Raw genomic sequence first — 12,503 nt, 5'->3', positions numbered from 1 at the left:
TGATTCCAGTTAATTTAACACATTCTCCACCCAGCACACCACAGGCTTTTCTCTCTCTCTTTTCAACTCTTGTCCTTCCCTTCCTCCTTCCTTATGCTTCCATCAGCCCTCTGTGGATATCCTGAGGAAGCCACCCTAATGAGGGTGCGTCAGGACCCCCTGACCAACTTCTCGCACATCCTCTCTAACTCAGATACAACTCATGCCCACTTCTCCCCTCCAGGGCGGCGCCACACATCTCACAACACCCACTTCAAGCAACTTCCCCATCTCCACAATTACTTCGAAGAGTGTGAATCATTTCCAGTCGTTTGGTCTGCTTTAGTCTTCAGTACAAGTCCATTAACACATTCTGGTCTTTTTGATACAGACAGGCCTCATGCTTTCTGAGTGTGAAAGTTTTAGTCTGTGCTTAGTAATTGTGTCAGGACAAGTTTAGGCACTGGGCATTAGTATTTATGATGATTAAGTTCAAGGAAACAAAAGCAGACTTGTGATGTTCTCTGTTTCTGAAAGAGGCCACATTAAACTTGTTTTGTGGTTTGCTGTGTTACTCATTATTCCAGGATCAGTTAAGGCATATTATACAATCTCCATTTGCACAGAAAAACAACTGAACAACCCAAAAATGAAAGAAAAAAGAAAAATGCTGTTCTTTCTTTCTTTCTTTCTTTCTTTTTCTTTCTTTCTTTCTTTCTTTTTCTTTCTTTCTTTCTTTCTTTCTTTCTTTCTTTCTTTCTTTCTTTCTTTCTTTCTCATACTACTGCTGTATTTTTTTTAATCCTCAAGTGCCCTTAACACCATGTGCAGTGCATGCTTCTCAAAAATCCCTGGAATTAGTCAACACATTTGTCACAGTGCAGAAGCATTGGATTCAGGACTGTGTCCAAAACTCTAATGGTTCTGTAGTCTTCGTGCTGCATTCAGAATGAAATGTGTTTCCTTTGATTTGAGTGTTGTGAAAAGAACAGCTCTTATCGGATCTGCTCGCTCATTTGACAATGGATTCTCTGTATGAAAGCATTTTATTTTTATTTTAGGCCATTGAAGAATGTTTTTTTTTTTTGCCTAGAAAAAATAAATAATAATAATAATTCATTCTTTCTAAGTAAAAGAGCCAGCAGGGGAAATGTCCTGATCTTGCATTGTTTTTGCAAAGCTCAGGCATAAGTGATCGGAATAATCTACTAATGGCTTGTTGTGTAGAAGGGTAATCAAATACGCCTTTACCCTCTCAGGACTTTTGTGTCTCATAATGCTGTTTCTGAGCAGGTGGGCTGAACAACTGAAAGGAATGTCTTTCCTTGATTTTCTTTCTCTACCTCATACCAAGCATAGCTTTATATTTGTTACAGTGGCCACATCAAAGATTTGTGGCTTTGCTGAATGACGGCAGTTTCATCTAAAGGAAGTGTGAATTTGCGGTTGGCTTCGGTGAGCAGACAGTTTATCATATTCAGTGCTTTTTATTGTAAAATTTTTTCGATTGCATAATGTGGGATCTGTCTCTCTTCCAGTCATTGTGAGCCGTTCCTTTCATTTCTGTCACTGTCGTGGAAACAGACGTTCCTGAGAGAATGTTGTTGCATGTCATTACACAGTATGTTGAGTTTGGATCATGTTGTGGGTGGCTCAGGACCTCAAATAGTGTTGAAGTTAGCAGATTTTGTAGAACTGAACTGTAATTAGGTGGTGTATACTTTTGAGGAGTTAACAGTAAGTAATAAAAAAGACTCAGAGCTACAGAACTGAGGTTTAGTCTTCTGTTTTGTGCTACAGTGACTGATATCTCACTTCCTTTTATCAACCAGGGTCAACCCAAAAGAGCAAACAATTTAGGAATTATTAATAAAAATATCAGTCTAGGAATGTTGTTCCAGCTGGAAATCATAAACACAAGAGCTGGCTGACTACACCTGTTGAGAGCCAAGGTTTGAGGAGCTTAGTCTATACTGAGGTAGCTTACAGTTTTTCTTTTTTTTCTTTTTTCTTCATCTCATCCAAAAAAAAGTACTTTCTCTTGGGTGTAGCTTTCAAATCTCGTTTGTTTTTGTACATACTCAGATTTTATTTTGGGGTGAACTATGCCTCCTTTTTCCCATCAAGCGAAAAAATTGTTTTTTGTGGCTAACCAACTTTAAAAGAGGTAGTTCAGATATATCTGCATTACTGGTAGAGGTAGACAGTGAAACAGTTGGTTTAAGATTAGTATCTATTAGGACTGTCAAAATTTTTTTTTCTAATTTCTAATATTCGTTGAATAAAAAAAAAAAAATGCAAAAACGTTGCATTCAAATTTTAGGTCTGCGTCAGCCATCATTCTGAGCTGTTTGCTTACAAACCAAAGCGTAAATACATGTAAAAAAAAAAAAAAACTTATCTTTGTGGAGCAGCTGATACAGAAGAGCGTAAGCCGCCTGCGTACAGCTCAGATTTGTCAAAATGGTGCTATGCTGATTTGGAGAGACCTGCTGACGCCCTGGACCTCACATCTCCGAAAATGTTGAAATAAAATTTCACTGATTATTCAGTAGACTTGAATTATTCCGTTTTTGCAGTTAGTTAAAATATTGAGTTATACATATTGTAACAAATAAAGGTAATAACTTCAGCTTTTGAAAATCATATTATGTGATTACAATTATTCTACAATTAATTTATACAAATAAATGTAATTGGCACCAAATGAGATAAAAGACAGATAAACTCTCTCTTTCACCATTTAGTTAGCCATATGAAAAAGTCACTGAATGACATCATTCTGCCTGACATCTCTTTTTGTAAGTCATATGGATACGAAACAAAATAGAGGTAAGGGATGAGATGCTTTATTTTTGGATAAAATATTTTATTTAAGCACAACCTTCACAACAAAATCTCTCTTAAAATACCTTATAGGGTTATGATAATCAAAACAGTCCTGAGCTAGATCAAGTTTTAATCTCTGCAAACCAAACTATCACTTTAATTAATATTTTTTTCGCACTAATAAAAAGATTTTATCATTAGCTAGCTTCACACTGGAGAGCTGCTTTATAACAGAAAATCAGGTTGTAATTCTAACTGAAAGCGACACTGACTCTGGTTTTTCATGTTTAATACTGTAAAGCTGCTTGATTTGACTATCTATTGCATAAAGCACTGAAGTTATATAAATAAACGTAACAACTTCACTGTAGTACCGAACTGCAAGAGCTCGTGCAAACATCTAAGTTTTTGTTGTTTATTTCATTATTGAGATGAAAGTGCGCAGCATATGTTTACATAATCATCCAAATGCCGCTCAGCAGGCTCAAGTTCAGCTCTGCTGTGTTTGCTCTGAAGGGCTGTCTTCTTCTCTTGAATTGCATCCGGGAGGGCTGAATTACAGTCACACTGGTCAACTGGTCAACTTGACACTGGTCAAACCACGTTATTGCAGGCTCTTACATTGGGTCATATGAGATAAAACGACTACTCGACAACAAAAATATTTGACAATTTTTTTTTTCCGATGTTGTCGATAATGTCGACTAATCGTTTCAGCGCTAGATACAAATGGTGAAACAGTTGGAGCTGTGTTATCACTAGGGTTGTAACGATATACTGGTATGATCATAGTTTAAACATTTGCATATCTACGGTTTTTAAAAAAATGTATGAAAAAAAGTCTCACCCGTGCATATGCAATTTATTTCCACTCGCTGCTTCACTCAGCATTCACTTGGCTGCTTACACGCACATGCAGTGGAGAAAATGGCAGAGAAAGAGATTATATCTTTAAAGTGTGATATAGACATACATAAAGTGTATAGCTTTATTTTTTGTCAGTTTTTCAAATTAAATGAAATTTATATTTAGTATACTTTCATTAAAATGGTTTCGAGTTTGTTGTAATAAAGGATTTGTTCACTCAAGTAACTTTTTCTTATTTTTTTTAAGAGTCATTGTTACTGATAAGAATTATTGTTTAATATATATCGTGATAACCGTGATATTTGAGACGATTATCAAACCGTGAAAATCACATACCGTTACAACCCTAGTTATCACTAGAGTAACGCACTCCTCTCAGCCAATCAGATTTGAGGACCAGAAAGAACTGTTGTATATGTATATTTTCTTTCCTTAGATGCTGTTAGTAAATTCCAGGTTTGAGTTAGTTTAAGTGTATTTTTATATTCCTATAAAAAAGTGGTTCCCTCGGTGCATCCCTTTTTTCTTGATTTCTTGCTTGCTTGTGTCTTTGCCTTCTATATAATAAAATTAAATAAAGTTATGAGACCAGATTAAGACCAGAATATATTATTGGATAAAGGTTTTGGCACTTCCACCCATCACTCAGAGCTAAACACAGCCTCTGGCCTGTCATTACAATCCCAACCAACAGTTTGTACTTGAAAAAGCTTGGCTAATGGCAACAGAAAAAAAGCCTGTGGCCTAGTTGCTGTTGTAAAGTTTTTATTTAGTCTTAGTTAAGCTGTTCTATCGCTCTTTATCAGTTATCCTGGAGGAAGGAGGATGTGACTTTATTTATTTATTTATTTATTTTATTACACATCTAACAACAAATCTCCCATATTCACATCATGTTTTGTCTAAAAGCTGGATGTGCGTTGCAGGCAAGCAGATTGGAATGCAAAAGCTGGAATTTCTCACAGAGAGCAGCGTTCCGTTGGGAGTCTCAGTGTTCCGAGATCATCTGTTTGGAGTTTTGTTGGAACAGATTGGTTAAGAAACATTTTCTGAAGAACGAGAAAACCTTTTACCTTTAACCCTGTGAATATTATTCATAATACATTGTTTATTTGTAACTCAAACTACACTGTAAAACTGAGTTTTCAAATATATCAACAGCATTATCATGAGTTGTATTTCCTAAGCCTGAAGTGATTTTTGTTGTTCACAAGCGCCGCCCTAGTTGCTTAAGTCCATGTCAGTTTTACCAGTGGGTGGGTGTGAGGCCCCGTTCTTCCTACCTCTGACTCCGTACACACAATGACAGGATGTATGTGTTTGTCAGCATGGTCCTGTGCAGGAAGAAGGCCTTTGTGTTTGACTTTTCATTCAACAGGACTTTAAAAGGCATCTAGTACAACAGCAGGAGAGATCCAGCCTGGCCTAGAACGTAGATACAACAAACATGCTCTGAAATTTAGGAAAAGAAACTATGCCACCTGCAGCTGCTGGGGTATTGATAGTTTTCTAAAGAAGTTGAAAGAGGCTAATCTCTAGTTTTGAGTCAAGGAGCTTCTTATTGTATGTGCTTTTTCCAGCAGTCTGAGGTCATTTGCTGTTACGTGTATGTCACGAGCGTGTAGAAAAATAGGATACACCCACACTCACTCACACTGAAGTCAGAGCCAGGGAGCACCACAGTTGAATATGTGCACTCACAACAAGACAGCTGCAAAGGTCAGGGAAGGTCGTAAGGGCTGGGCAGCAAGAGAGGCCTTTCTTCGCTTGTGTGTGTTGAGTTTATAAATATGATATGTGTTGCACAGAAAATGCCACCAGGGCATAAAAACTTAAACTTCCTTTCCTTGAAAAAATGTTTTCTGACTCCACCACAAAATAAATAAATAAAATAAAAAAATATTATATTTTCTTTACCAAAAAACAAAACAAAACAGTAACTTGGTTTCAAAATCAAAAATGATTTAATTTTTATATTAAACGATTAGAAATTGCAACTTTTTTCTTGGAAAATCATTGCACTCAATGTGAAACATTATTGACTGGTTTATAAGATTGAGCCATCCTTGGCCCATATACGTGGCACAAGAAACCCATCTCAGCAAACTGACAACTTCTCTGTAAACCAGTAGCATGGAAATTATAACCCCACAAATATACAAAAGCCCAGCAAAAATCCTGTGGTCTCAGCCCAGAGTGTCGTGTGTGGAGTGAAAGTAATGGAATGTGAGGGTTAGATGTTTAGTTCGGCTTGTGTGTGTGAGTTTGCTCTAAGTGTGCAGTGTGTTCTAAATGTGTTAAGTCCTTTTTGGCTGGCATCGTTCTTGCGATCCTAATTAAAATTGTGTGCCAGTGACAAGTTTTTAATTAAGCTCTCCTACAGCTCCACTATTGTTTGTGTTTCTGAAATTGTGAGGGGAGGGAGGCTTATCAATGAGAGATGGAATTTATTTGCAAAGTATCAGATTGAAATTCTCTGTCTTTTTAATGAAAAGCCATCCAAGCTTGTCTCACTTATATCTCTGTTTCTGTAGGATGGCTCTCTGGGTAATATAGATGACCTGGCACAAGAGTACTCAGAGTACTACAACACATACTTCAGCGAAGTCAGCGATCGGATGGAGGAGCTCCGCAAGCGGCAAGTCTCTCAAGAGCTAGACATGGTAAGTTCAGTCTGAAAGTTTTTCTGCGCATACAGCTTAAATTGTACACTTGCATTTCTACAGCTGTGGATGTGTTTGTTTTCTAGAATTACCAACAGTTTCATTACATCAACTTGTCACTAGAAAATTCTTAAGAATTGTTTATACATATTTTCACTGTGGATTTAATTAATCTTGGCATGTTTACTGCCTTAGCATTTAATCCAGATGAGTGAATCTGGTGGTGATTAGCACTGTAAAACACATTTTTAGCAAATTAGTAACATGTTCCAACAATATAGTCAAATGCACCATAAACAAAAAAAAACAAAAAACTGTTATGAAAAACAAAAAACTGTTATGCCATTTAACCTTATTGTACTGAAACATATTCTGCAGAAGTTGTTTTGCTTTCTGAAAAGTATTTATTTTCAATGCTTAAAACTTATCTCATTTATAGTTTTTGATTGTTGGGCTAAAACAAGTTGGCAAAACAAACTTCACTCTCTGACCTACATACAATTTTATACACTTGAGTTTAAATAAATTAGAAAATTGAATGCTAAAGCTGTTAGCACTGTATGGCCTATTTGCTTTTGCAGACAGTTTTAGTCATAAACAGTTGTTTTAGTCATGAACAAGTGCAATAGTTTCCCTTCCATCTATGTTCCAGGGACAATGAACCACAAGCACAGTTAAATCACAAAATTAATTTATTTCTTTCGTCACTTGCTGCTACAGAAAGGCCATTGTGAACCGATGAGCTAATAGAAGGAAACGCTTGTCTTAAACCATTACAAAATGAAGACAAATGCGTTCACCCCCTGCCCCCTCTCCATACGTTTTTGGATTGTCTGCGGTTCTGTCAGTGCTCTGCGTTTCTCGTCTGCATCTCAAAGCGTCTATGTTCTCAGGGATGTAGGGTAGTGGGCCACCCAGGGTTGCTAAGAAACCACCAGACTCATTATAACATGCAGCTGGAGTTGGCACGGTCCAGTGAGGGGATTTTGAGAGAAAGAAAGAAAACATTCTGAAAGTCATGCTCAGCTGTGGTGCATGCCTCAGACAGGAACCAGTCATTCTCAAGGTTTGGAGAACATTAGGTGCGCTATTGTGTTGAATTGTTTCAATGGATTTTCTCTTGGAATTCTGGAATGAACAGTACAGAATTCCACTGTGCAACACTGTCCAGTATCACTACACCAAATGACTGCTACTGCTAAGAATTAGCATTGACTTTACCGCAGAACATCTCAAAACAGCTAATTTAAATCTACTCAGTCTCATGTCATTCCAAACCTATATCCAATTTTTACTTTAACAAAAGATGTGTATACATATGAAAAAAAAAAAAACATGCCATAAACAAAAAACACAACACTACATAACAAACTTAACATTATATTTTTATGTTATTTAAAACAATAAACCCCCCCCCCTTTACTGTTATATGGATAAAGCTGTGTAAAATTTCTGCAAATATTTCTACTTATGTGTTCCACTAAAGAAAGAATAGCATATGGGTTTGAAACATTTTCTGACCAATGACAGAATTATAATTTTTAGGTGAACTGTTCCTTTATATGTTCTCTTCTCTGTTTTATTCATCTCATCTAATCCAGTATCCAGGCTCCACACCCTGTGCTGTTTAAACCATACTGAAGCTAAAGCTGGCTGTATCATCCCACCTGAATCAGCACTGTGACTCAGCTGTGTTTGTTTAGTAATCCTGATCCATGCCTTTTCAATGCTAGTGTTCTTTCAGAGTGCACTTTATGAATATTGAGTGGTTCGTCTATTATTGAAATTCCACATTTCAAGTTGTTTTACTTAATTACCATATCTCTGCCCCTTTAATTAGCAGAAATGTAAGATAGCTGCCAACAAAGGCAAGATAAAGCCCATGCAGTAGGAGTCAGATCTCACAGTGAGTTGAGTGCAAAAATAAGTCTTCCTATTTGGAATATGTCAGTGTGATGCATCAAAGGATGTTGCTATAAATCCCTAGCAGAGGGTGATGACTGTCAAAGAAGGCTTTAGTCTGAGGCTAATGGGGCCGAAAGAAGTGTCAAGTGGGCCAAGTAGGTCATCTCTTTATGTATTCAGTGTTGCTGGTCTTGTGCCATTCTTGGGATTATCATGGAAAGGAAATGGGGACATTGGAGTAGCTGCTGGCTGGGTGGAGATTCGGTTAATGGGATGAGGAATGGTATGGATAACGGAGGGAATTTTCTAGGAGGTGTTTTGCATTCCATGTGCAAGTGCAGGAACATGCTTGTTTTGGGGCTCTGCAGGTCTACACAGGTTGAAGTGATGATTTTGAAAACTCTCATATCCTTCCAAACCTATATGCAGTTTTTATTAGATTATTTTTATATTTACTAATTTATTAATTTATTTGTTTGCTTATTTTATATTTATACAGCTCTTTCCAGACACTGTCTGGGCTAGTTTCATTGGGAAAGAATAGAAGTTGTGAAACAGAAAGGGGATACTCATTGAGTGGCTGCTGTCCAGTCTGAGGGCAGTAACAGGTGATTATCCTCTTCCTGATTGGTAGTATAAAGGTCATGTTAATGGCTTGGTATTTCAGCTTTGCCTTGAGAGAAGTGACATTTACGTGACCTTTGAAATTTTTGGTGCTTCGGAAAAAAGTCAAAATACTAGTCGATGTCTTTCAGTCTTCTCTCTGTTCTTTCTGATCCTTTTCTTCCTCCTCATATCCTCTCACTAATTTCCATAAACACTGTCACCCAGCTAACCTCTTTCCCAAAGGCACGTAACCCTGTTTTAGAGGCCAAGCTGGCAATGGGCCCTTGGCTTTCTCCCCTCAACCCAAAAGAGGGGAAAGGTCACCGGTTTAACCAGAGGCAACACTGAAGGCTATTGTGAGTGAGGCACGAATGTTGTGGTCTATTCATACTTAGACAGAATATATCTCTGAGCACATGCAGGAATCCACATTGAAGAAGTTGTATCCTGAACAGAATCAAATGAGGCCCATGGTTTCCCCTTCACTGCCAGCCAACCTCTTCCTTTCTGACAGAGGTGAAGTCCGTGTGCTATTTGAAGCTGTCTGTTACTTTCTCTTCTCTTATTTCTATTCTCTGATTTCTTCGGAGGCATTCTGAAATACCCCTAGACATTCCCGAATCTGATTCGAGGTTTGATTTCTGTTTCATTTCCTCAGATATCTCCACAGAGAGCTGACAGGGCCGGTTCGGGCTTCCACATTTGCTCAGCACTCTTCCTCTCTATCTCGCTGTGCTTTTATCAGAGCTACCATGATGACAAAGAGTTAAGAAAACATCCTCTACTCAATGTGTTGAATAGATAAACCTCTCATTTTACATAGAACCAACTAGCCATGCTGCTATTTTGCCATTTTCTTTTTAGCTGTTCATACAGAGTCACTCTCCTTTATAACATTTGCCAGAGAGTCTCTATTAGCCACACAACCAGGCGGTGGAAAGCAGTGTTGTTAGTTTTAAGCTTGAGCATCAGTTTTGAAGGCAGAATAATAACAGAAAACAGGCTGAATGGCTTCTCTTGGGTAGATTTAAAATTTAGAAATAAGTTTAAACTTTAGACATTAAAATCGAATAATATTGCTCGATGATTAATCACTTTTTTTTTGTACCGAAAGAAGTCATGCAACAGTAAGTGACCCTTTGAATGACATAGTTAGCTACACTACCAGTTAATAACAGCAAGTTGGTAATTGTAATGAAGCTATTTAATCAAGTTTTTTTTTTTTTTGTTCATAATTATTAATTGATTTATATATTAATGTATTCCATGTTTATTTATATAATAGCAATTTCAATCAAAATGCATGTGGCTGAGCTACTGTCACACTACTAAAACTAACCAACTAAGCAGTGTTGCTAATGTGAGTTACTCTACAACACTTGAGGTTGATATGGTTTTGGGGAGGTCTACTTAAACATGTTAATTCTGTAATTGCTTTAAGAGTCATTTTAGTCAAGACTCTGGCACACCCTTTACTTTAATGATTTTTAGCTCTTCTGTCCCTCTCTCTGTCTCAGGCTCAGACTTGTTGTGGTTTACTCAAAGGCGTATTGTGGCATTTTGATTTTATTCTTGTTGGTCGGAAATTAGGTCATGTTATGGAAGTGAACCTTTGTTTGAGGGGGAACCCACATACATGCACACTAAACAGCAGGTGATGTGCAAAGATTGTGTTCAGTGTTGCCCAGTTCTTTCTTTATACTGACATACAATACTTACCTGTGTATTTGGAGTGTTTATTCCAGCATGAGAAATAACTTCTTTCCTCCCCCTGACTGGTATTTCCAGGTAGAAACCACATAGCTGGAATACTGGAATAGTGTACCCACAAAGCGTCATACACTGAGTGTGTATGTGTGTGTTTTGTTTGTGTTACAGTAGTAGGAATGGTTGGTCTGGTTCTACAAGGACACTTTCTCTACCTGTTACTCAACCAAATGTCTCTCCTGATTGGGCAGTAGGAGCCAAGATTCTCCCTATGTGCGCCCACATCCACCCACCCAGCCGTTTTTGCTGCCAGCCTGACTGTGTGTGTCCTGCCCTGCACACTGAGACTCTGTTTCAATTTGTATAAAACACCTCATTAACCTCCTTCAGTTTGTTTATTCCCCCTAATGTTGCTGTGCCAGCCATCCCGCCACATTTCTGTCTGGTTTTGTATCTCTTTTCGGACAGAATTGATCATCAGGGTTTTGGAATAGCTGCCTATTTTGCTGTAAGATGCTTAGTTGTTTCCAGTAGCGTTTGCATTAGCTTGGTGCTAAGTTAAAAACGGTACTCCAAGCATAAAAAGTGGACCTTGCAAAATTTTGGAACAAATCTAATGACATTTCCATAAGACATTTAAGCATTTAACATTTTAGTATTTTACTTGTCAAGGTTGTAATTTACTACAGCTACACAATTAATCAAAAACTGAAATCACGATTTGGCTCAATTATCAGTGTGCAGTAGCTGTGATCAGTGTGATGAAAATAATATATACACTGCAGATTGAGGTGCAGCACTGTTCTTTTAGACGTGATTTGGCGTTTTCAGTGTCTGTTCGCAGTAAAAGATGTTCCACATGACCCCAAAATATTATTCTATTGTTATATAACCGTGTCTGCTTGACAGAGTTGCTTAACACCTGTAAAGGGCTTGAATATGTTCTGTCAAATTTTTTTTTTTTTAGGGAGTGGCTGCATTATTATACTTCAACATGTAACTTTCCCTCCACTGGCCCTTATGAATCATGGCCTCCTATTAATCCCCGTTCATTTGGTTGGCTCTATGACTCTCTCTCCTCTCCACCTGTAGCTGGTGTGTGGTGAGCGGAGCGCACTGGCGCTGTTGTCCTGTGGCTGCCGTTGCATCATCCAGATGCTGCACACTGGTGGTGCTTTAGGAGAGAATTACCCCCCCCATGATTGTAAAGCGCTTTGGGTGTACAGCAATACACAATAAAGTGCTATATAAATGCAGCATTCATTCATTTATTCTTTCATTCATGTTGTTGTTGTTTTTTTTTTTTATGTGAATACACTTTGTTGATCTGTATATTATTAGAGTGGATGTATGTAGTAGTTGACAGTATGCTGCCTTTTAAGCCAAATTCATCTTCAGCATACGTACGGCCAAATCCAGTCATGCACATACAATCACAGACACACAGTCCCTCATCAACCATCAGCTGCTGGACCTCACAATGAACTTTATACAGCCAGTCATTAAGTGGTATAAATATTGACACACATCGAACTTAACCATGTCAAGAGGTACAGTGTCTGTCTACTGTATGTCTGGTGTAGATCTGTACTTGCACGACCAACGCAAGTTGTTGTGAAGGCTATGTGTGTGTGTCTGTTGTTCTGTGTCAGTGAGTGTACATGGGCACAGAGCATCTCTTTGTGTGTGGTGTTGTGTGGATGTGTGTTTTGGACGACATGGCCAGCAGCAGTGTGTACAGATGATTCAGTGTGTGCCAATGGGAGCATGTGGGTAGGGGTAGTTGATGCCCTGCTGCTGATGATACAGAACACAGACCCGTGTGTGTGTTTACTTTGGCCAGTGTTTGTTCATATGGGAATAACTTCAACTTGCCCACTCTGTGTGTGTGTGTGTGAGAGAGAGACAGTGAGTGAGTGAGTAAATTCTCTTTCTGTCCTTGATGAC

The 12,503-nt window shown here is 38.1% G+C and overlaps 1 protein-coding gene across 11 annotated transcripts in view; it reads left to right on the top strand.

Annotated features, from left to right (window-relative positions):
• The window catches only part of LOC109112923 (SAM and SH3 domain-containing protein 1-like), a 212,756-nt gene that overhangs the window by 170,786 nt on the left and 29,467 nt on the right, over nucleotides 1-12,503 (top strand). For all 11 annotated transcript variants that reach the window (XM_042777876.1, XM_042777875.1, XM_042777873.1 and 8 more), the window contains exon 2: nucleotides 6,210-6,338. In XM_042777876.1, coding sequence (XP_042633810.1) covers nucleotides 6,210-6,338 — 129 coding nt within the window. The remainder of the gene's footprint in view (nucleotides 1-6,209; nucleotides 6,339-12,503) is intronic.

The sequence above is a fragment of the Cyprinus carpio genome, chromosome A20 (genome assembly GCF_018340385.1).
Source record: "Cyprinus carpio isolate SPL01 chromosome A20, ASM1834038v1, whole genome shotgun sequence".
Lineage (NCBI taxonomy): Eukaryota > Metazoa > Chordata > Actinopteri > Cypriniformes > Cyprinidae > Cyprinus > Cyprinus carpio.
The sequence above is the reverse complement of the archived record's forward strand: the minus strand, read 5'-3'. Positions and strand labels throughout refer to the sequence as shown.